Below are 24,622 nucleotides of genomic sequence, written 5' to 3' on the forward strand. Positions count from 1 at the left end.
AATATTTTTTAAAAATCTGTACCAAATTCTAGAATATAAATATAACAGTTGATAAGGGGCTGATAGGCTGGTAGAAGAAAGACATGAATATTAGAACAAATATGAAGCAGAATGGTTATTTTATTGGAAGTCTAATAAAAAAGGTATATTCTCCAGGAATGTATTTAATGGTACATGGATAATAAATGACACTAAAAGAACCTTACATTGCAGTAAATTTGAAAATAAGAATTTAGGATTTCAGATCCTGAGGAGTTCTTGCTGCCAAATAAGAAGGAACTAGGAAAAAAATGGACATTGATCAAGGGAAAAGAATAAAAAGTCTCAGGGCAAAATAGAACATTCAACTTACATTTCTCATTGTTCACATGTGCTTATAATAACAGAACACAATGTTTGGTTATTCAAAATAATTATAATTGTTCCCCCTACATTTTCAGCCCTAGCCTGTGCCAACACTTCAACTTCTTGATAAGTTCTACCACTACCTTCATGAATTATACTGGTGTCATTACATCAGCCTGTCTGTAAGTCAGGATCTAGGACACTCACTACTGCTTTTTCTTGAAGTCATTCTCTGTATCACAATGCTGTTCTGTCTTTTTTATTCCTCCCTCTTCCCTCCCTCCTTCCTTCCATCCCTTCCTTCCTTCCCACCTCTAACTAAATGAACTAATCCCTCTCTATTTTTTTTTCAATGTGGATTTTCACTTGAGTTGAGTTTTCTCAATGATGTTCTATCTTCCATTGTCATTTGCTATTGATTCAGGGACTGAAGTATCCACTGATTTTAAAAATGGACTGTCAATAGCAAGAGAAACAGTATCTCACTAAAATGCACATCCATTTAAAGATATTTCTCATTTCAGAAATGTTAACAGAAGAAAATGTGTGACTTATTTTTTTATTTATTCTAGTTAGTTATACATGACAGTAGACTGCACTTTGATACATCATACATAAATGGAGTATAGTTTCTAATTCTTCTGGTTGTACATGATGTAGAATCCCACTGGTCATGTACATAGGGTAGTAATGTCTGATTCATTTTACTATCCTTTCTGTCCCCATATCCCTTCTCCTCCCTTCATTCACCTTTACCTAATCTAAAGTAACACTATTATTCCCTAAGTGCTGCCTGCCATTGTGAATCAGCATCAGCACTTAAGAGAAAACATCTGGCCTTTGTTTTTTTTAGGGTTGGCTTATTTTGCTTAGCATGATACTCTCCAGCTCCATCTATTTACCAGCAAAGGCCATAATTTCATTCTTCTTTAAGGCTAATATTCCATTTTGAGTGTGTGTGTGTGTGTGCGTATCTCATATTTTCTTTATCCATTCATGTGTTGAAGGGCAATTAGGTTGGTTCCATAGTTTAGTTATTGTGAGTTGAGCTGCTAAAAACATTGATGTGGCTGTGTCATTGTAATGTGCTGATTTTAAGTCCTTTGGGTATAAACCAAGCAATGGGGTAGCTGATGGTGGTTCTATTCCAAGTTTTCTGAGGAAATCTCCATACTGATTTCCATAATGGTTGCATCAATTTGCATTCCCACCAGCAATGTATAAGTATACATTTCCCCCACATCCTCACCAAAATTTATTGATGCTTGTATTCTGACTGGAGTGAGATCAAGTCTTATAGTAGTTTTGATTTGCATTACCACATGCACCTCAGATAGAATATTAAACTTGTTACTTATAATCAAATGTGTTTATCTTATCCTTTTGCATTATACATACTTTGTAAACCAATACAAATTCCTTAAAGTAGGACACACATTTAATTTCATAAAAAACCCTATAGATAGCTTTTTTTCTACATGAAGAGAAAATGAGCCTTAGCAGGCAGTTGTACTTTCTGAAGAAAATAATTTACATAGGAAGGATTTTTTAATAGATAACAGAGAGTTGATTATTCCACAAATGTCATTCATATTAAAACTTATAATCACCATGTTGCTATGTTCAAACAGTAGTTTATGTTGCAGATAAAAGCAACTGGATGGGGGAGTTTGGTTAAGATTCAGTAAACTGCTGCCTTTGCTTAGGAAAAGGAGCTGACTACTCACTGGATCCTTCCGTGATGTTGCTGGTGAATGAGCTCCCTCCTGTTGAATTGCATCTTCTGCCTTCTCTGAATTGCTGCCTCCTCCTGGCCCACTGGTCTATTGCTTCTTCCTGGGAACCATCACTGGCTCTTCCACCTCTTAAAGCCGACTCCTGGGAAAACTTTCCCAGGCTACTGATTTCCAAATTCTGATCTAGATTAAACCACATAGAGTATGAAAGTTAGACAATATTTCAAGATAAAATGTGAAACAGAATCACAGTAGATCAGAACTAAAACATTTAATTTCTTTATGATTCATTTACTAAACTTGTATAACATAGAGGGAGAGAGAGAGGGAAAAGTGCATACTACGCAACTTAGAAAAACTAGACTTACATTGGAAAAGGGTGGATCACCAAGCTTTGCTTTAGGTAGATTCAATTCAACAGAGTATCAACAATTCTATACTAATTACCATGGAGGGGCAAAGTACAATTTGTAAAATATATATGCTAAATTCTCAATAAAAAGATATTATTACAATTACAAGCCAGGACAACGAGTTTACTGCTGAACTCTAGTACTTACAGTTTGAATTCTATTAATCATGATACTTTTCCTGCTGTGTACGTTTGTTCAACATGATGAAAAGAAAAATTCATAAATACATGAAGGCATTGTTAACTTTACATTTGTATAAATAACAACTTGAGATACTTTATATAGTTATAAACTATTGATATTTGTCATCACAAGCAAAGATACTCTGTACTATAAGAAGGATAAAAATTACAAATAAATGACCACAATACAATCAACTTTAAAATGAAAACTGAAAAAAAGCACAATTAAAAGAAAACCAAATAGGAGAACACATAATACCTAGAAAGATATTTTATATATTAGAACTTGTTAAAACTTCACGTGATTTTACAACATAGATTTTAAAAGAGGCCAACTCTGGATCTTTATTTTTACTCTGTTCCTAGCAGCAAATGAGTTTTACAATTTGGTCTCTGTAAAAATGAAATTTATTAATATAAAAATTTGTTCTAAGAACAATTTAAATGATAAAAAATTTGTTCTAAGAACTATTTAAATGATAAAAAATTTGTTCTAAGAACTATTTAAATGATAAATGGGATAGACATTAAATAAATAGCATTCTTTATTTATATATATGATTGTTAAGGATTTGTTTTTATTACAATTTAAATTCATTTGTCAGGGCTAAACAGATGGGAATGGGAAAGGATCATTATTGAATTTACCTAGTTTTCCATAACTTTGTTGTTGACTCTTATCTCTTTCTTGGGAAAAGAAAGAATGACAGAAAAACTGCCTTTATTCTGTAATTTTTAGTTCTTTCTTCATTTTAATTTTTGTTGTACTAGTTATTAGGACCTTAACAATGAACAAGAAAACTTTCACCCTCTGGAATATTACAGTACTGGAACTTTAAAAAATGTTACAAAATGACCTCTAGGTATTTTTTCCCAAAACTTCTTCTAGTTATGCCATTTGTTAAGATTAAGAGCTCATGATGACAATGAAGGTATCCATTAAAGGGACTATTTTCTAATATCAAATATTGCTGGGGTGAAAAGAAGTCTTATGAACCTAGCAAATGGTGTGTGATATAGATATGGCTCTGTGGTATTGTATCTGTGCTTGTGATGACAGATATCAATAAAATACCTTATCATTGCATATAAGGGAAGTCTCCCTCTAGGACTTTCTTATACACTAAAATTAGGAGAAAGTATATGCCCTCTAGTATGTTTTGAAATGTAAGTTGAGAATTTCTGAACAACTGACCAAGTATAAACATCACTGCTGTTGTCCAGCTTGGAATTTGTAAAATCTGTTTTGTACAGAATATAGATGTGATATGGTCCAACCCCCCTCTACAGCTCAAAACACTTCTACAAAATTTCTACCAAGCAGTCATTCAGTCTAAGCTTAAATACTTCCTAGACTCAAACTTATTATGTGTGAGTCAGCCTGATCCTTGTAAACTAAAACTTGTTAAAAAGGTTTTGCAATTTGAATTGAGTCTATATCTTAATAATTTTCATTCACTTGTGTGTTTATTCCTGATTCCATGAATGCACTGTAGATATTTATTGAGCCTTGGAATCAGGCAATTTTCTGGGGCTGGAATGCAGGGACTTAAGTCTCTTGAGGGGCTCTGTTAAAATATGCACTGTCACTTGATAGGACAATACGTTAATTCATTAAAAAACACAGAATTTTATTAAGTGCTATGGTTGAAGATATGTGTCTCTTCAAAATTCCTGTGTTGGAACCTAAAGCCAAATGTGGTAGTATTAAGAAGTGGGGCATTTAGATAATGAACTCCTGAGGGCTTTGACCTCATGAATGGTATTGATATCCTTTGAAAGAACTAAAGGGGACTAGTTAGGCCTTTTATACTCTCTGACTTCTGCCATGGGAGGACAGCAACAGGGTGTCATCTTGGTAGCAGTAAGAAGATTCACCAGATGCCAAATGCTGACACTGTAATCTTGACTTTGTCAGCCTCCAGAACCATAAGAAATAAATTACGTAGTCACTGACATTTTGCTATAGCAGCATGAATGGACTAAATGCCTAGTATGAGTGTGAAAGTGGAAGCTACTACCTTACAAGCCAGGGGAAGGCACAGGAAGCGTGTGAGAAGACCAAGAAAAAGATGCAGATCTGGGAGGAGACCTTCTGGAGGAAACCACAAGCACTGCAGCTGGACCAGGCACCTGTGTTTGTGCATGGACCAAGAAATGTTGAAATATGCACATGTATCGAAAGATCCCAGTTTCACCCTGTCAACCTGTTGAACATTATCCCAACATTTGTAGGCTTCTGCAAGGAAAAGAGTAATTTTCATTTCATCTTTTTATTCTTTTTTATTGTAAATCTTTTTTTAAAAAAATTGTTTATTTATTTTTATTTATATATGACAGCGTGGTGCAGAGCTTGAGATCCCAAACTTTTTTGATCTGTAGTCTTTTACACCTTTTTGCTTCAGTATGGGCTCTTGGAATTGCTCCTTTTTTAAAAAAATATTTTTAGTTGTAGATGGACAGAATGCCTTTATTTTATGTGGTGCTGAGGATCAAACCCAGTGCCTCACTTCTGTGAAGCAAGTACTCCACCACAGAGCCACAATCCAGTCCTTGCAATTGTTCCTTTTAAGAGGTACAGGGCAATAAAATATCTTATTCATTGCATATAAGTTTTGTGTCATGTTACATATAAATGCCCATTTAATTATGAATATGTCTTATGCCATATAAAATGTCACCTAATACTTCTCATTATCTGTCATTTTCTCATGGTTGCTTAGTTTTGGTTTCCTCATTAAAATTTTTTTATGATATAGAATTTCTAGTTCTTTGGTTTAGATCTTATATTTCAGTTCATTTAAAAATGAAAAAAATCAGTCCTTGAGCAAGTATTTTTTTTTAATCCCACAAACACACAAGCCTTATAGTGAAGAGGAAGAATGCAGTATTAAGTTATAATAGATTCAGATGGAAATCCTTTCCTTAACATTATGCTGGCTCTGTTGCCTCCTGCTACACCCCACACCTATCTCCTCTCATTTATCTAGTTCAGAGATGGCATACTGTTTAACTTGCACTGTGTCTTCCAAATTTTATAGTATGGAGATTCACATGTGAAAAAATCCACATCTCCAGGTATCTTGAAAAGTCAGAAGGTCTGGATGTACTAGACTGCACTCTCATTTCCTTAGATCACTGTTTTGCCAACATTCCACACTTTCTCACAGGCAGCCTGTTTTACTCATTTACATTTCCTGTCTGGCTCCTGTAGATAGTCTAGTTTGTAACTTGCAATCTAGTTAATTCCCAAATACACATACACGTTGGAAGATACAACATAAATATTACAGTCAGCACTCATGTCAGGGATTCTTAACCTGAGTTACAACATGGATAGATTCTGAAGAGTTAGAAAGCCTGTTTGAAAAGGTAGACGTAAGTTTGTGCCTATATCAAATTTATGATTTATGGTACAATAGCCCAAAGGTGTCCAAATTCTTCAAAGCAATTCACGGCCTGATAAGTTTATTCAGTCCTGACCTGAGGTAACAGTAGTATACTTATAATTTTGTTCAATAAGATGAAAAGATACTCATAACTCTAGGAGAATCAAATACATGCAAACATTTATAGATTTAAATAGCTTTTCTGCAAATATTTTAATTGCTGAATTTTTATCCTGCTTAGAGTGTGTGTTTGTGTGTGGGTATATGTGTTTGCACATACACACAAGTGTAGGTATGTGAACAGGGAATTGCATAAAGATGCCTGATACGACTTCTCTGCATTTGTTCTACAAATATTCATTGAGTTTGTACACTACAGAACAGGCATTGTCTAATGCTGTGGCTATACCAATAATTAAAAGAGAAAAAATCCATGCCTTCATGAATTTGACATTCTCATTGAAGAAAATAGAACATAAACAAAATAAACCAGTAAAATATACAACATATTAGAAGGTGAAAGTGTTATGTCTGAAAGTAAAACATGGAAGAGGGATAGAGTTTGCCTGGGCTGGCACAAATCAAACTGAAATTTTAAACTCAGTGATCTGAGAAGGGCTTACTGAAATTGTGCTATGTGAGCAGAGAGATGAGATGAGACTGAACCTGTGGACATGTGGAGAAAGACACAGGTAGTGGAAGCAGTACATGCAAAGAGCCTGGGATATTGGTTGGAAGGTTCTAGAAACTCAGGTAGGTCAATGTGGCTGAAACAGAATTACTAAGGGGAAAAGAAGTTAAAGATCAAGGGAGAGAGCTGTAGGAAAAACCTTTTGATGAACCATAGTTACAAAGGGAACCAATGGCTGGAATTGTTTACCAAACGGGACAATTTCTAAGTTTATTGAAGGGTTATCTCAGTTTTGGGTAGATTCTGGCTTGGACTTTGATTGTTTTAAAGAAATGCGTCTTGTTAGGAGAGAAAGCACAAGGATGAGCTTGCCCCTGGATGAAAGAGTTGTTCAGAGAGATATTCATCCAGGTAAACACACAAGTACTCTTATTACATGCTTCTTTTTCAGTTCTCAATAACTAGGCACTGAAGCAAATGTTGGAATTGATGTCATTGATCCTGATATCTGGAGTTACATTGGCATTGGGAAACAGTAGCTGTGATGGATAATCTTTGCTTGAGGTTATTCATATCAGGCAGGTGACTCAGAGGTTTTGCATTGTTTTAAATAATTTATTTGTTTACAAAACAAATTTCACATTTTATGCTAACATTTATGCAATCAATTATGCTTTTTTATGTTTCTATTCTTAAAAAATTTTTTAAAAATTTGATTAATCATTAACTGACAAATTTAGAAAAACAACAAAGAAAAGATAGCTTCTCCAATAAGTTTTAACATTCCAAATCTTATTTTTGAGCACTGCAGAGTATAATTGGTCTGTTAGCTTCCTTATTTACTTACTTATTTATTTGTTGGTGCTGAGGATTGAACTCAGGCTCTTCTGTGTACCAGACAAGCACTCTGCATCTGAACTATATCCTCAACCCCTGTTTTCTGCAGCTTAGAAGGCAATTTTTACCCATTCAAGATGTATTTTAATTTACAATATAGAATAATGATAATAATAAATATAAAATAATTTGGACTCATTGAGAAAAATAAGAGTCTTTTATAAAGTGACAAAAGGAATATTGTGATGATCCAAGATTGAAAACAGACAGAGAATATTATGTAATTAGAAAAAAGCTTCCATCTTAGCCCTTCTTGAGGACTGGAGAACTTCTGGGTTCTATCAATGGTTTGAGCAGGGCCAGCCAAATGCACAAGGGAGACCAGAGGTCTCCTGGAAGTCAAAGGCCTCATGGATGTCTCAGTTTGTATTAGCCCTGATTGTTTCTGGTTTTTGTCCTTTGCTTTAATTGCTATTCCACACTTCCTCCTGAGACATCTATAACCCTGTTTGTAATGCCACAGCAAGGTTTTAAAACAGTGCTTATTATAAATATATTCTTCCCATTCTTTTAAACATGCTTAGCTTGCAAGAAGGAACAATATGGTGGATTATTTAAGAGTGGCAAGAGGCTAACATTTCCTACAAATTGATCTGGCAATACATCAACTTCTTAAAGAGAAATTGATTTTTTTAACTTTATATTAAACTCCAGCATTGCTGATTTTTCTATGCACTATTTATGGGTGGAGTGGGTTATAATGTAAAAAAGCAAGCTGATATATGATTGTTCATGTACATATAACTCTATAATACTCTATCTTGGACAAAAAAAGAAAAAATCCCAAGCAATTAAAAAAAAAAAAAAAAACACCTTACCCTTAAGACTTTCCAAGATTCAATAAAAAATAATGAAAGTTAAAGTTTCTGTATAGCCACTGTACCTTTCAATGCCTTTTGCTTCTGGGGAGACAGCAATATGTCTATTTGATGATAGTAGTTTTCCTTTGAGTCATTTTTGTTCTCATCTCCCTCTTGTCTTGTTAATGCAATTCTTTGGCACTCCCCTGGCTCCTGTTGAAAACTGGTTAATTCAAGGCTCTCTTTGTCTTGATTACCACATTGGTCTGCATCACTGTTTAGTGTTTTCTGTATAAGAAACAGCTTATCCGTTACACACACTTTGCAGCTGGACTCAGCAGTGTTTGGTGGAAAGTCCATTTGAAAACAGTTTTCATCATGATTCTCACTGGGTAGGTCTTCAAAATCTCGGTGGCATTCATTCATTATCACTGGTATTAGTTGGCGTTTTTCTTTTTCAATATTCTCCAAAGAACTGGGTGACTCTTTGGGGGTTCTTATTCCCGAGGGACAATTAGAATCAACTGTGTTTTCTTTATCATTTTGAGTAATTAATCTTTGCTCTAACTTATCAGTTATGAAGCTCATGACTGACACTTTTGTTCTGCTAGGGGCCATTGTCTCTGGATGATTTTTCTGGGCTTCTGTTTGGTCCCATTCAACAGTGGTGTGGCTAATATTGTGAAGTGAATCCTCAGCAGCTAGGCTGCTGCAGGATGCAGGGATGAGGGTTGGACTCTGTGTACTCTTTCTTTCTAATAGTTGCTGTGTGTTTGCACAAGAGTCACCATGTATAATGGCTTTTTTAATGTCTGTTTCAGTCATAACACCATGCTCTTTCTCATGGTCTATCACAAATTCAGCACAGTGGTTAAAGGAAAATGTATGCCCAAGGGTATCTTTGGGTTCTAAATGTCTGGTGGCCAAGTGAGAAGGACTGAATGAGGTAGAAGACTTCAGAGCATTTTGACTAGAGGAGAACGATTTAGAATTTGAGTTCTCACAGCCTTCTGTGGATGAAGTTTTGTTGCTTTTGCAATAGATACTAGTTGCCTTTTCTCCCCAAAGCTGAATGCTTAGAGAAGACAGAGAACAAAAGTCAGAGTGTGAGACATCTTGAATGGGAATGATGTTGGTAATGGTACTTAGCAAATGATTTGTTCCATCTGTGCTTTGCTGTGTATGTGACTCTGATGTGATATTTTCTGGGATAGCGGAGTTGTTTTTTCTCTCTTTATCCACATCCTTAGGATCCTCAAAAGGTGTTTTACTCAAGTGTGTATTATTTAAACATGTGGTCTTTAGAGTATCATGTGAAGTAGGAAGAATGTTTTTCTGAAGAGCATCAGCTCCAGAGAAGTGTTTCTTCTTGGGGTTGTTCTGACTAATTTTAAAAGCCTTCTGCTGAAAGATGGCAGATTCTCCCTCAGAATCATCTGAGACTGAAGATAGTGTATCAGACTTATTTTTTTCTCTTTTGGGAGTTGAGGTTAAAGAAACCAGAACTGTGTCAGAATTCTCCTTCTGAATGGTGCACTCAACAGACGGAGAGGCCCCTGAACAATCTGAACTCTGGTGCTTGTTTTCAAGCTGCTGCTTTTCAGGGTACTTAATATCAGATTGCAAAGGAGACCTGAAAGTTTCTGTAGTGGTGGGATTGGAGGGAATGGTTCTGTATTTGGTTATTTTCCCTCTTCTTTTTGGATGAGTTATGTTAATTAATACATTCTGTTTCTTACTTATGTATTTAACCTTAATTTCTTTTCCTACAATGCTTACTTTCAGTGAGGGGCTCTCAGTTCTGGCAATTTTCCCCTGTTGAGGTGACACCTCAGGTTTTATTTTTTCTGCCAGTGTATTATTGTGTTTAGGAAAGCATCTCCTAAATGTGTAACATCTCCTAATAAACCTGGCAGAGAACGGCTGGTGACATGTTGGGCATAACTTTTTTGTTGGGAACTGTGCTCCTGTTTTACAGAAAATGCTTTTCTTGATTTCTACTCGCACATTGAAAGCCCCACATTTCACTTCTGTAATAAGTTTTCCATTTTCTGCTTCACAGTTTTTTACTGTGCTTGGGAAATCCTGTAGTGTAATTTTTCCTGATAATGATTCTTCACCATCTTTAAACATGACCACCGGTAATGCTTTCTTTAGTTGGTGCGAGATGGCCAAAGAAGGATCATCATCTTCTTCCCCCCTACCTATTTTGCTGTCAGATGGAGGTTGTTTCTTTTCTTCAGGGAGAAAAGAGGAATTTTGCTTTCGGTTCACAGAAGCAGATGTATGCTCGTCTCTGTTTTCCTTAGATTTCCTTAATACACCAGTCTGATGAAATGTAGCTTTTGAGGTATCTCCTTTGACTTCCTTTTCAAGTTCTTTTGTATTTTTTTGGCATGCTTGATCAGAAGGCTGAGATGTACCTAAAAGAAGAAGAAGAAAAAAAAAGAAAGAAAAGAAAAAAACATTTAAATAAGATGAAACATAATGCATATCTTTTTATATCCTTTATATTCTTTTGTAGTGTAATTAACATTTTTCATCCATTTCTAGTATGTCAATTTATTTTCCACAAAAGTTCACTTCTAGTAAGTATTTATTTTTAATTCTCAGAATGAATAATATCATCCGTTAGTTTTAGGAAATAATAATTTAATTAAGCTTTACTCAGAAACAACTTCCAAAAGTGGGTGAAGTGAAAATTTCAAAAGAAATGTATGCAAGTAATTTTTAAATGCAACTTCTTAATAAAGAGCAAGTTGCCATTATCCGGTATTTGAACATGGCATTATGTTACAGGCTATATCGAACTCCATATAATGTGAGATAGTGCCACTAAAGAAGATGTGAGTAATGAGGATCAAAAAGAGCCAAGTATGGTTTCCAGGCAACCTTTCAAACATGTCTGACAGAATCCTTTGTCCCATGCCTTTTATGGGATATCATTATGAACTCCAATTCCTAGGACATCAACAGGTGAAGCAGGATAGATGACTTCCTCTGCAATTCAGTTCCAATCGAAAGCGGACATGTGAGAAGGGACCCTGGTATTGCTACATCTTCTCATTTTCCAGGACAGAACAAGATTCTGGTTTTATTATACTGTGCAAGTCCTCCTAATTTCTAAGAGTTGGATCAAATTAAAAAACAAAACAAAACATCTCTTTTCAGGTGGGGACCAAAAATATGTAGAAACCAGCTTTGACTTCAGGATTGTCAGCTTGCAACTTGTGCTTCTCGGCTTTTTAAAGTTGAAATTGTGACAAATTTGTGAAGCTGAAATCAAGGTACCTTATGTAAAACACAGTGGGGAAAAACAGAAAGATCTCACATTCTGTTTTAAACTACATCTCAAGGAGGTTATTTATTAAGGAAAAGAAAGAAGAATGGGCAACAAGTAAATAATGATGCCATGGAAATTGATAAACTAGGTGTCCAAAAGGTGATTCTTAATAATCTGATGAAGTCTAAAAATTAGAAACTATCATTTATAAATTTTTATTTAAATATTATCAAATTAAACATAATTTTATATATAGTTAAATATTTTGTATGAATACTTATGTAAGTATGCATACAGAGAGTAAATAAATTCTGTTCAGCAGAAGAAGAAAAACATCAAATATAATGGAATTATTTGGAGAGTTTAATCATTCCCATTTGTCTGTTTTCTAGTCTGACAGAGGGCTTCTCTCTAGGTAGGTACTGAAACAATTTCTAGTGGGTCTGGTTATAATCTAAAAGTTGTAATGTGGAAGTCACGGGAGAAAAGACATAGAGACATATCTCTCTAAAAGTACATTTATGACAGAGCATGGCCATGATAACAATTTATAGGCTGAAGGACTGCCTTCCAGAACTGGAGATTATAGTTTATTCTTAAAATAACACCTTTATGCCAAGAACAGTTCAGTTTATAGCCCCTTCCAATTTTATAGCCCCCTTCGATTGACTATTCTTAATATGTGCAAGCAAGAAGATAGAACTAAAAAAATAATATAAAGATGCACTGATGACACACTCTAAGGTTGGTGGTCTTAATATTCTATGTCTCAATAAGTAAATATTTTTATTCAATTTTTATTATCACAACACCTAATATTAATAATTGACGCAGAATTATATATATGATAACAATAGACCAAACTTTAAAATCATCTTATAATATTTATAAGTACTTATCTTCCTATTTTATATTATAGACAAACTTGTGGTAAAGAACAAAGTGCATAAAGTGGTAGGTCAACTTTTACATACTTATAAAAGCATAGAATGGAACTTACATACTGTGGTATTCAATGCTTTCTTTTTTTTATAGCCTTTTCTTCTTTTCCTTCTCATTTTGGAGAGCTGTGGATCTTCAGTTATCACTGCCCTTTGAAAACATACCATTTGAAATTATTTTTCACTCTAAATTTAGGTTTAATAAAATTACTGGCCAACTCAACTTATTTGTAACTTGTTACCATAGTATTTTTCTCTTTCCTATAGTATTCTCCTTTGAATACATTTAATTTTCATAATTCTATTTTCCTTACTGTTTTGTTCTATCCCAGCTATTTAGTGTATTATCATATGCCATGTGAATATTTCACACACACACACACACACACACATATGCGTGAGCACACAAATTGATAGGCATTTAGAATTCAAATTATAAAATTATATGAACTGATTATTTTTATGTTCCATTTTTTCCCTTATTCTAATAGAAGCATCTAAGTTTTTGTGAAGTTAATCTAAATTCAATATCATCAAATTTGTAGCCTTGCCAAGTTAAGTGCCGTAGAAAGATGGTTTGCCTTCGTTGATGGTTGCCTATCATTACACATAGTAAATTTAAATATAAAATTGAATGCACACATTGACAGAGTTGGCAATTCTTGTAGAAGAATCAATTAATTCTTTACATTAATTGTGAAGCAAAAAGTTATATTCCCTGTTCATGATGTCTTAACTAATATAAAATGTTGGAGGAGGTATTTGGGGGAAGTCAGTCTCCTAACTTGGTAGGCAGGCATCTGCCTGTGCTTAGAACTCTGCCTGATTCTAATTGCATTACTACTTTAAAATATTTAAAGTACTTGCAAAGATGCAAGAGGAATGGCTTCCCATGGAAGCAGTTTATTTTGAGGCAGGCTATGCCTTTGGACACCTCAGCTGAGAATCTTGGCTTGTTTTATGAGTAATTAAAATAAAATGGGGCTGGTTTATGGCCAGTTTTAATAAAAATTTACTTAAACCCTTAACTCATTTCTCTACTCAAACCCCCCCATGTCATAGGATACTATGATACAGCTAAGATACATAGATATATTGATTTCAAATCCTTCATACTCCAGACTCTCAAAGATTCACAACTTGCTGACAATTCTTTTTCCTTAGGTCACGTTTCTCATATAGAACAGTTGATACTCTTTTGGCATCTTCCAATATTCCTTTCTTCTCTCTCCCTCAAGAGGCACAACAAAGTCCTTTAGGCTGACAAGACAGCAATAATCCTTTCTTCTTAGAAGGTTAATGTGGGGGTTGGGTTTGAAAGCAGATTACAAACACATAATTTAATCTTTTTTCTTTTTATTCCTTAGGTTTTTGAGTTTAAAACATTCTTTGAAAACACTTGACTAATATAAACTATTTCTCTGTGAGTCCATATTGAGGACAGAAAAGGTGACTTGCTATACTGGGTTCAGTGGAGGGCATCTGGACTTTGATCAGAAGACCTGAGTATCTTACTCAGCAGGTGCTATAATCTCTGTGAGGTTGTTTTCTTCACTTCTAAGATAGAAATGATAACAAATTATAACTTACAGAGTTGTTTTAAAGAAACACAACTGAAAATATGATACCTGTTCTTCTCATTTCTTCTTCTCCTCTTCCTCCTTCATCTTCTGTGTTGAAGATTGGTTCCTGTTATTCTTAACCTCCTATCAGCAACAGGCAAATTACATAATTACTTCCATAATTACCACTGAGCATTGCCTGGCTTTGGGAGACAGGTCATCTCATCAGAATTATAGGTGAGTGCTCAGATAATGCTAACCAAAATATAAATTCTTTTTGAGCTGGACTTTCTAGAAGTTTCCAAGGACATCTCATCCAAAGCTTCATTTTACAGGTGAGAAACAGACCCAGACTGTCCTTGCTTCCTGTATCTCACTAATAATCCTACACCTCACTAACAAACCAGAACTAGAATGCCAGCTGTTGAAAATTAGACATTAGGCAAGCTCTCTGAGTAGACACACATGGTGTAGATGGTTTGGTGTTGCTTCTGATCATACCAAGCAAATGTTATAGTAAGTTTTCATTTTAGTTCTGAGAGAGCACAACTTTGTTCCACAAAATTGAATGTACCCAGAATCTAGCACAGTACCTGACACCTAGTAATTATGCATGAATATTTAAATGCATTAAATTGACAGTGCCAATCTGTACCTAATTATGTTTTTAATAAAGTGCCCTCTTGTGTTTCTAAATATATTCATTCCTTTCAATAAAATTCCATATACTTACTGTATTTTCAATTTATTGATAGTCAATTTATAGTTAATTTGTTTATAGCTGTTTTTTACAACCAAATTGTTCATATTTTCCACTACAAATTATCTCTTTTGCCTCTACTTTTGTAAGGGGCACCAAAATCAGCTGATGGCATTATCATTGGCATAAGTCTCATAATCAGCCTGTGGGGTACTATCAATTCTACTTTAACTGAATGGCATCAAATATTTCTTCCTACTAAATGTGGCATGGCTGCAACCACATTTTCTAAAGTGACCCTAAGTAAATGATTGGTGGGAGAAGGTGTTTCTTATCATCCCTGTCTCCTGTTTTCTGTGTGTTTTTTTTGTCCCATGTGACCCTCTTCTTCTAAGACAGGTGATCATTTTATGTTCTTGTCAGTTTCTCTCCCTTCTTTCAGAAAGATATAATAAAATTAGAGAGAGAGTGGTTAGAAAACAAACATAGTAGGGGCACTGAAATATGTTTTAGAACAGTAAAGAATTTAATATTTTATTTTTCCAAAAATTTCAAAGTACTCATCATTGGAAAAATTAGAATATTCTTGGACTTCCTCAAACATGGTTTGGAATTTTTAATTTTACATGCAGACATCATAATCATTTCAGAGATTTCCTATAATAGTTTCATAATATGAACATATTTCCTGTCTCCTAAACAAATATTTACCATCTTATTTCTTCTCCAGATTCTGATCTCTCCTCCTCTTCCTATACTCTGGATGAGGAGCTTGACACGTGGGACATAGGAAATAGAAATTGACTGAAACTCTTTTTGCTTTCCAATACCCAAACTGCCAATTTCTTTGAACTTGTATCAAATTTTATCAAATTCCTTTTATTTTGAGTGCACCTGGACCATTTTCCTACAATTATTTTTTCTTCTCCTATAGTAACAGTTTCCTTCTTTCACGGTTACCACTCCATGTACTGTCACATATCTCTGTTCACTTTGACAGCAGCACATCTTGAAGAATTCATCTATATTTTCTGACTCCTCTTTTCTTTCCTCACATCTTTTCTGAAGTCCACTACAAGCAGGTCAATATTCCCATACATTCCACCAGGATGAGTCTTGTCCAGGTTATTACTGACACCCAGATTGCTAAAGCGAAGAGTTACTTATCTGGTATCATCTCAGAATTTGACACATTGTTCCTCTTGCATGTGTTCCTTCCTCAATTCCTCAGAGCCACACTCTCCTGGTCATCATCCTGCTCTATTAACAGTCCCTTCTTAGATGCTATTGCTGGATCTTCCCTTGCTCAGTCTCTAATCTTTGACATCTTCACCTTTCTTTTGCTTCTTCATCAACTCTCGTTAGAAAATTTATGTCCATTGCTTTAAAATATTCTATATGGAAAATTTTATGTATGTATAAAATCTTCTGTTCTAAAATTCATAATTTCATAAGCTCAGAAGTCCTGGCTTAAATACTCAACTGCCAAATAGACATATCTTCTTGGATGTCTAATTGGAATCTCAAACTTACCATGTACCCAACAGAGTTCTTTATGTCCTCTGCTTTCTCCAAATCTTTTCTCCTCTGAATCTTTCCAGTCTCAGTCAGCAGCATCACCATTCATTCAGCTCAAATCAGATACGAACATGTCATCCATGACCTTTTAACATTCCTCATTCAAGCCATCAGGATTTGTCCTACTGTATTTCTCAACATCTTATCCCAAATGTATCAATTTATTTCTTTTTCCACTGTTACTACCCAAATCGAACCCACCATATTTATGTTTTTAAAATCTCAACTAATGTAACAATTTTCTAATTAGTTTTCTTATTTCCAAAAAGTTCAAGTTACAAAATATTTGGAGAATATGCATATTTATACTTATTTATATGGTTAATATTCATATCCTTTGATTATTTACATAGCATCCAGATTGATTTTTTTAATGAAAATTAAATCATACCATATCTCTCTGCTGAAAACTCTTGAAGGGCTTCTCATTTCACTTTGAAAAAGTTCTAAGCACTTAACTTTTTCTTCATAGAAGCATAAAATTTAATTTTATCCACAAGCAAAGAATATCACCATTAGAGTTTGGTTATACATTACAGAGTCCATTCCATTACAGATTTTCTTGACTTTATATGTTTCATAAATATTTATTTGTTCTGTGCAAAATTGGCAATAAAGTTCAGAAAAGTCACCATGATTGCTATTTTTTTTATCAGCTGAATCCTATTATATCTGTGCCTTTATATTGGATTTTATAGATTTTTTTCCAACTGGGCTTTGACTCATTACTATAATCATAGAAGAATGAAAAAAAATCTGAACAGAAAAACTTACAATATTTTTCTACTGCAGAATTATATGGTGGTACTGTTACTCTGAGAAAGTTGTTGAATTGTGAAGACTTTTTTTGAAAGGTATTGTTAGAAAATTTTACTGATGTCACTTTTCTGACAAATTACTTAGAAATTTCTCTATTGTATTGCTAAGCTGGAACATTTTCCTTGAAACATTGAAAGATAATGCTCTATTACCAATACAAAGAAGTTCAAGAGAGAATAGATAATGATCACTATTAAAATGCTAGAAGGAGACTAAATATGAAATAAATTCAGATGGTTAAATGCTCAGCTTCCAAGGTAGCACATCATCTAGTACTCTTTGTAGAGTCCATCATCTTGAGTTTTCTGGAGTCTCTTTTTTAGTGTTTTTCATATGACTTCATTTTCTTGAATTTAAGACAAAGCTTATGTACTCTCTCCTAAATTTTTAAAGAAAATTCATACATGTGAAACAAATTCCAAAAAGTTCACATTTAAAAATGTTGAAAAATATGCATATTTATAATCATTTATGTGGATAAAATATTTGAATTAATTGGATTAAACTTTTTAAGCATAAACAGTCAATAAAACCAAATTTTCTTTCCTTCAAGCATGCAATGAGTAAGTTATTAAGGCACCTGAGGAATATTTCTGTCCATATCCTAAAGAGATTTTTGGTCATTACTAGAGCATAAATCTGTTAAAGTCTTGAGTTCAGAGGACTAGGTATAACAGAATTTCAATACTAAAATAATTGTTGGAGTGCTAGCACCTTATTTGGCCCACAATGAATCAAACATAACTTAATGGATGAGTCTAATAATTGAAGAGACAAGGACATACAAATTAAATGAGAATCTTTGAGAAAATGAAATGCAGATAATAGAGAATTGTGTGATGTGTGTTTTATAATGTTATTAGTAGTAATAATGTTTAAAACTTGAAAAAAACTTACCAAACCAAAGAAAAATGAGGGCATTATTTAATGAAGTTTGATACATTAGGTAACACCAGGCCAAAAAGGATGAACTAAAAATGAAAATCCCTTACAGTTACAATGTGTCTATTTTGCATTTAACTGAAGATTCATATGAGATCATCTACCCTACTCCCTCACTTCTCTTCAAGGGAAACTGGTAGGCAAAGCAAATTGTCCAAACATTATGCTGAGATGTTGCTTAATTTCTCTTTCCACCATGGCCAGACTCTGCATTGGAAGAATTTTCTCACTTAGGATTTTTAAAAGATTTTCATTGCTGACATGCTTCAGAATCTTTCCCTTACTCTCACTTTATTATAGAATAACTCTGGTGAAAGGAGTTCAATTATATTTGGGAAAATTTGCAGTATGCTTAATAGCCTTAGAATTTGGCAGGCTAGGTTCTGGGCTAGACTTGATGTAAAAATGTAAATACAGGTTAGTGGTAGAGTGCTTGCCTAGCACATGTGGAAGCACTGGGCTAGATTCTCAGCACCACATATAAATAAATGAATAAAATAAAATTTAAAAATGTAAATATAAAGCAAATTTCAAGTAGTTTACAGTTTAGCACAGATTCTCAAATAGAGTGTGCTTGAGAAACTTTGAGCAACAAGCTAAAAATATAGATTTTGAACCTCAGTTTAGAGATTCAGGATCTAGATATATGTATTTTTAATACGCATCTATTCTTCCACACCATTACACACACACACACACACTCACTCACCAAGTGATTTTGATTCAGAAACTCCACTGAAGCAGACACAATTGAATAGATAGAGTGGAACTTTATTCAGATAATCTCTGAAAGCCTAAAATTTCAGGCTAGGGAGACCTGAGGAAACTTGCTATGAATTCAGTGTCACTTGATTCTACCTCAATTCCCTTCTCTCTTAATTGTTGCACAGTAAGTCTTGAATTTAAAAAAAAATATTCTTTTAGTTTAAGAACAGATTGTCTTTCTTATATGAACAAGCTTCTAGAAGGACAACTCAGCAAAAGATTACTTTTTATTTTTTCACAGCCAAATCAATGAAAAGGAGTTCGACCTAAACTGTTCTAACTCACTCACATGGTAGCTCCCCAATATTTATTTATCTTGAGCTAACCACATATTGTGATAAACATTGAGAAAGTCAAATTATCAAGCCAGGAATGCTGGAACAAGAAGAAAAATAATGTTGTCTTTTGGATTGCTAGTCTCTTCCTGTCTAGACGCTTAGCTTCCCAGAGTCAAAGATTTCCTACACTTTGGGTTTGACATTGCTTTTAAGAGCTGAAATGGTTGACAAATGCAAGGGGAATTACAGTAAAATATTTGGAAGTAGGGTAGCTGGCAGGGTACTTGATCAGGTATCTAAAGCTTGAAATTCCTATTTATGATCTATCTGTCCATTCTTTAGGGTTCCATCATTTGTACAGCATGTTCTTTTTCAAGCACCTCTATTGAGAATATCTTAGGATTGTAGTAGTCACCTGGATGCTCCATAGTTAACTTGAGTTAAGCCAACTAGGCATCAAAGGAAATTTATTTTGAGGTCCATCAAAAAGAGACAAAGCACCCAATGTATACAATCTTAGTTTATTTTGATCTTCTGAGGCATCACTAAAAGTATGCTGACAAAACATTGGATTCACAAAGACAGGATATCTTATCTATCTTATATTTAGAAATTTTCTTATTCCTGATGTGTGGAAGGAACATAGTAGTTAATAACTACTTGTTGGACTAATGACTGAACATGACTTGCTCCATTGGTTTTCAACTTCATTTATTTGTGTACTACCTTCATGATCCTTATTACATCCAGCATTACACCTGTGCTGTTATTGCTCAATAATTTTTTGATTCATTATATCTTCTACTTTAGATACACATTAAGTCATAATATACATGGGATCATGGATTACATCCAATAAGCATGAAAACAAAAACAAATAATTAAAAGTAAATATCTTCATGTTGTAATAACTAAAACCATTTTTTTTCATACTAGCCTTAAATGTCTCTTGATTTGGAAGATGTGGTCATATTCCATGTGCTATTATCATGACATTATTAGACTAGAAATCTCTGAAGAATTGTATTTTGCTTTGCTTCATTTCCTCTCTGGCTTTTGAATGAGTATTACAGCACAAGTTTAATCTCACATGCAAAATGATGTATGAATTAAATATCACTGTACAGAGGAGGAAGCACTCTCTTCAGTTACAATTAGAACTCTAGCTACTATAAGGTGTGTGTTTGTTATTGTTGTTGTTGTTTTTAATTGTTATCTGAGAAATCTGTAATTATGATTTTCCTTACTCTGATCTTGACCAGCAATGGGAACTTCCAGAATCTAACTTAATTAACCCATTTCCAAATTTCACTTAGTCCCATGTTTACATTTTATATCACTCCTTTTTGACTAATTGTATTTCCTATAATAAGAGAGCTTCATTTCAACACATATTTCAAATAAGAAAAATTTACTACATAGTGATACTTCCATTAGCATGAAGAAAGAAAAAATTGACGTACATTTATGTACTTGAACATAACATTAGATAACTTGTAAAAATAAAAGAACAGGCACAAAAGGCTAATTGAATATATCTCAGGGACTACTTTTTTCTTCTCAAGACTTTTCCTACCTATTAATTAAATGGAGAATTCCTTTGAGTTTTCGAAAGAGGAATCTCCCCCCAACTCTCTCTCTCTCTCTCTCTTTTCACTTATTGAAGTGGAGACACACTACTTCAATAACCATGGTGCAGAAGAGCTATGCTTATCTGAAGATTTAATGATTGCTGAATTTTCAGCTCTTACTGAGTTTAAATTACATCTTCTTAATTTTGAAATATTCAGTCTTAAACCTCAGTTTGAAGGAGTATTTGAATATATAACAGCTCTATCTTTACACAGAAACATCTGTGTGTAATTCCTACAAAACATGAAATCACTATAACTCAGTGGGTTGTGTCTTTCCCCAGAGGTGGATCTCATCAATTCTGCTGATATCACAGAGTTTTGGATTGCTCAAAGCAGATCCCCTATAACATATTCATTCTTTTCAGCCAAGAATCAAGGAAAACCCATTTAATAATCACATTGCTAAAGAGTAAGAAAGAGTAAGAAAAGTCTCAAATAAATGGTAAAAAAAAACCACCCAAGCATTTGACATATTAATGTAAACCAGATATGAGGGTTCCAAAGAGGTGTCAATCAAAAGCTTGAAAGGAGAAACCTTCAATAATTTTAGAATCAGTATTTTAAAATATTTTCTAGATTCACTTTATTTACTAAATATGTTTCTGTAGCTTAACCCAAACTACCGCATGATTCTGAAAGTAATAAAAAGGCATGTGTTTAAAATGTTATATACTTGATATTTTCTGCTGACCTTCCTTGTGCTACTGATTGTGCTATATTTTTTCCCATGGTCATAAAAAAGTTTGCAATCTGGCCAATGATGAAGGAATGAGAAACTATGCTTAAAATTAATTTGCCAGCTTAATTTAATCACCTTATGAATAGATTTATATTGAGCATATAATCAGTGCTAACAATATACTCCATCTCAAATTTGCTGAGGTCTAGGCAGTCTCAAGGGGTCAGAATAATAGGCTAGTACATTTTGTGTAGTATAGGTACATCTTTACAACTTAGATAACATTCAGAATTTTTATTCTGCATGTTATAAAAGTAATTGGGAACTAGTACATGAAAGAGGCATCATATTTAATGAAAGAATTGAGCATCTGATACATCACAGTTTATTTCTTGATACATCATTTTAAAGACTTATTTGAAAATGTTGTTATTGGATAGTTTTGTCCTGGGAGAGAAGACATAATGACTATCTTATAAGCATCCTAATTGTAATTTTTTCACAGTGTTACTACAAAAAAATTCTTTGAAAAGTCAATCAACTTTACATAATTTTTTTAAAGCTAGCAACCGAAGGTATATCTCAAAAAACAGAGATTTTTTTAAAAACTTTATTTCTAAATAAAGAATTTTAGGATACTCATTTCATATTATAGTTTGACACTAGGATAAACAAACTGATGTTTAAACTATGAGAGGTTAAAGGAGAGTAAAAATGAATATTCATATTCTGAATGAGGAAGATGAGAAGAGCTGACTGAATCCTTAATGGCAAAAGAAATCTTCCATCATAAATATATATTGCCCTAAAAATTTTGGGGCACATTCGATCAACCAACATCAAGATTGTATAGGCTATTTTGCATAGTTTGTTTTTGGATTATTTACATAAAAGATGGTAGTCAGAATATTTTGCCTGTGAAATTGACCTAAATCACGAAGTAATTGTAAGTGTTGTAGACAAAAATTCCTGAGTTCAGATCACAATGTTTGGGTAATTAACATGATTCAAAAAGTTAAATATAAACACTTATTTAAGTAAAAGTATAAAATTAATGTAGAAAAATTCAATTAACAAAAGTAGATAAAGAAATCACTTTGGCAATTAGTACTTTAATACTTAAATGAAAACAAAGCAAAATATAGGAATTCAAAAAAGGTCTTCTGTTTAGAAATGAAAGTGACTCTTCCTACATTCAAGATGAATTTCAATTATGCTTAGAAGACTGGCTTGTCAATTGCATTTTCCTTGCTTTCTAAATGTACAATTTATTTGAAATAACCAAATTAGGATATGGGTAATGGCTGTTCAACTGTGCAAATGATGTCTTTCTTTAAAGAAGAAGTCTAAACATATTGAATATTTAGAATTTTGGGGATGTCTTCATGTTCTCTATTTTAAACAAAAAGTTACAAATAGCTGCTATATAGTTTGTAGTTGGAAAGAAATATGTTGTTAAATTGTTTTCATATATACCATTCAAATAATTTTCCCTTTGCCATTTTTCTTTGCCAAGCAGTCAATTTACAGCAGCTAAGATTAAAATAGAGAATGTTTCACTCAAAAAGAAAAATATACATATATAGATATAAAATCAGCTCACCTGGTGAAGCCTTCATAAATCATTCATCTCTGAAGGAAGCATGGATAAAATGCTAGTATGCATTTTGAAAGGCAAGAAAATGAAGTAGAGATTTGAGTACTGTGTCTTGCTCTACTCTGGATTTAACTGGGTCCTCTAAGTCCAAAATCTGATTAGCACTTTAATCTCATGCAGTGTCAGGAATAGTCTACCATCCTTTAATCAGTCTATTATTATCTTTCTTAATCACCCCAATAGATTATTTTTAAACGTACTTTTAGTGAACAATGATGCACACTGTGCTTTTATAGCTTAGGAATTTTGATAGGGATATTCATGAAATACAGGCATGATATTCTTGTGTGGTACAGATGAAAGGGAAGAAATCCAAATAATAATAAAAACTTAACTGATCTAATTTGGCTGTTTATGTGGGTGGAGCTAACTATTAAGTAAATTTATATATCTTTGTGTGGTAGACAGGGCCAAAAGTAGTGTGGTATACAGTATAATGGATGTTATAGATTTTGATTCAAAAGACTTAAATTTCAGTACCATTTCCACATCATATATTTATCTTAGGAAAGCCATTTTACTCTTAGATTCAAAATGCTGATTTGTAAAACTGAATGAATACTACAGGACCTGATATAGAATTTTTGAATTCCGATGAATTTTGTAAATGACAATATAGTTCAGAATCTTTAAATAATTAAAATATTGTTTCTATTTAAACTACTCGCCTATGGTATTGGTTATAATTCTCCAGATTGTCTTTAGTGAATTTTATTAATGCACCATAAAAATTTAGAAGATTTTTCTACAGTTCCTTGAAAGAACATAAATTATGCTGTATATATAAGGGACTGGAAGACACAGAAGTATTACGAGTTGAAATGGAGAGGTAAGTTGTTATGCCAAGGAGAAGTGACATTTTCTTTGTTGAAGGGGAGGGTTCTTTTTGAAGTTTAAAGTAAGGTAAAGATTAGATAAAATTGATCTTTAGCATGATATCCTTAGCTGCACTGTGAAAAATGGATTGGGATTAAAACCAGATATAGACAGATCCAACATGGCGGTGGGCGCGGAGAGATCAAGTCTCTGACCTCTTCAGTTTCGCGGGCATAGGGAGTCATAAACAGTCTAAATGCTGTTTTCTCAGGATCACTAGGCAATGCTGAGCTGACGTGGATCTGGGGCGAACAGTCTGGGCCTCTCAGAACACACACCGAGCCCGGATCGGCTGAATTCAAGCTCCCGTTCGCCTGCTTCTCGCAGACAAACTGCTGTGACTCAGCACTAAACGATCCCGCTGAAACAACTGGTCAGACCTTCTGATCCTACAGAGGTTAATGCCAACAGAGCCTTCATAGGCAGTGGCCACAGGATTGAAACGGGGCTTGGGAGAGACACTCAGGACCCACCCGTTGCATTGGTCACCCGGCAAAGGGAACGAACTGTCGCCA

General features: G+C 33.9%; 1 protein-coding gene across 1 annotated transcript in view; it reads right to left on the reverse strand.

Moving 5' to 3' along the window:
• Nucleotides 1-16,502, reverse strand: part of LOC107149649 — a 110,463-nt gene extending 93,961 nt beyond the window's left edge. Inside the window, exons 1-4 of the mRNA XM_048811865.1 lie at nt 16,413-16,502; nt 14,246-14,306; nt 8,477-10,816; nt 2,073-2,264 (exon numbers count right to left, since the gene is read on the reverse strand). Of these exons, the coding sequence (XP_048667822.1) occupies nt 2,073-2,264; nt 8,477-10,816; nt 14,246-14,306; nt 16,413-16,502 (2,683 nt within the window). The remainder of the gene's footprint in view (nt 1-2,072; nt 2,265-8,476; nt 10,817-14,245; nt 14,307-16,412) is intronic.
• Between the last annotated feature and the right edge of the window lie 8,120 nt (nt 16,503-24,622).

This window comes from Marmota marmota, unplaced genomic scaffold, assembly GCF_001458135.2.
Source record: "Marmota marmota marmota unplaced genomic scaffold, marMar, whole genome shotgun sequence".
In the NCBI taxonomy this organism is placed as follows: Eukaryota; Metazoa; Chordata; class Mammalia; order Rodentia; family Sciuridae; genus Marmota; species Marmota marmota.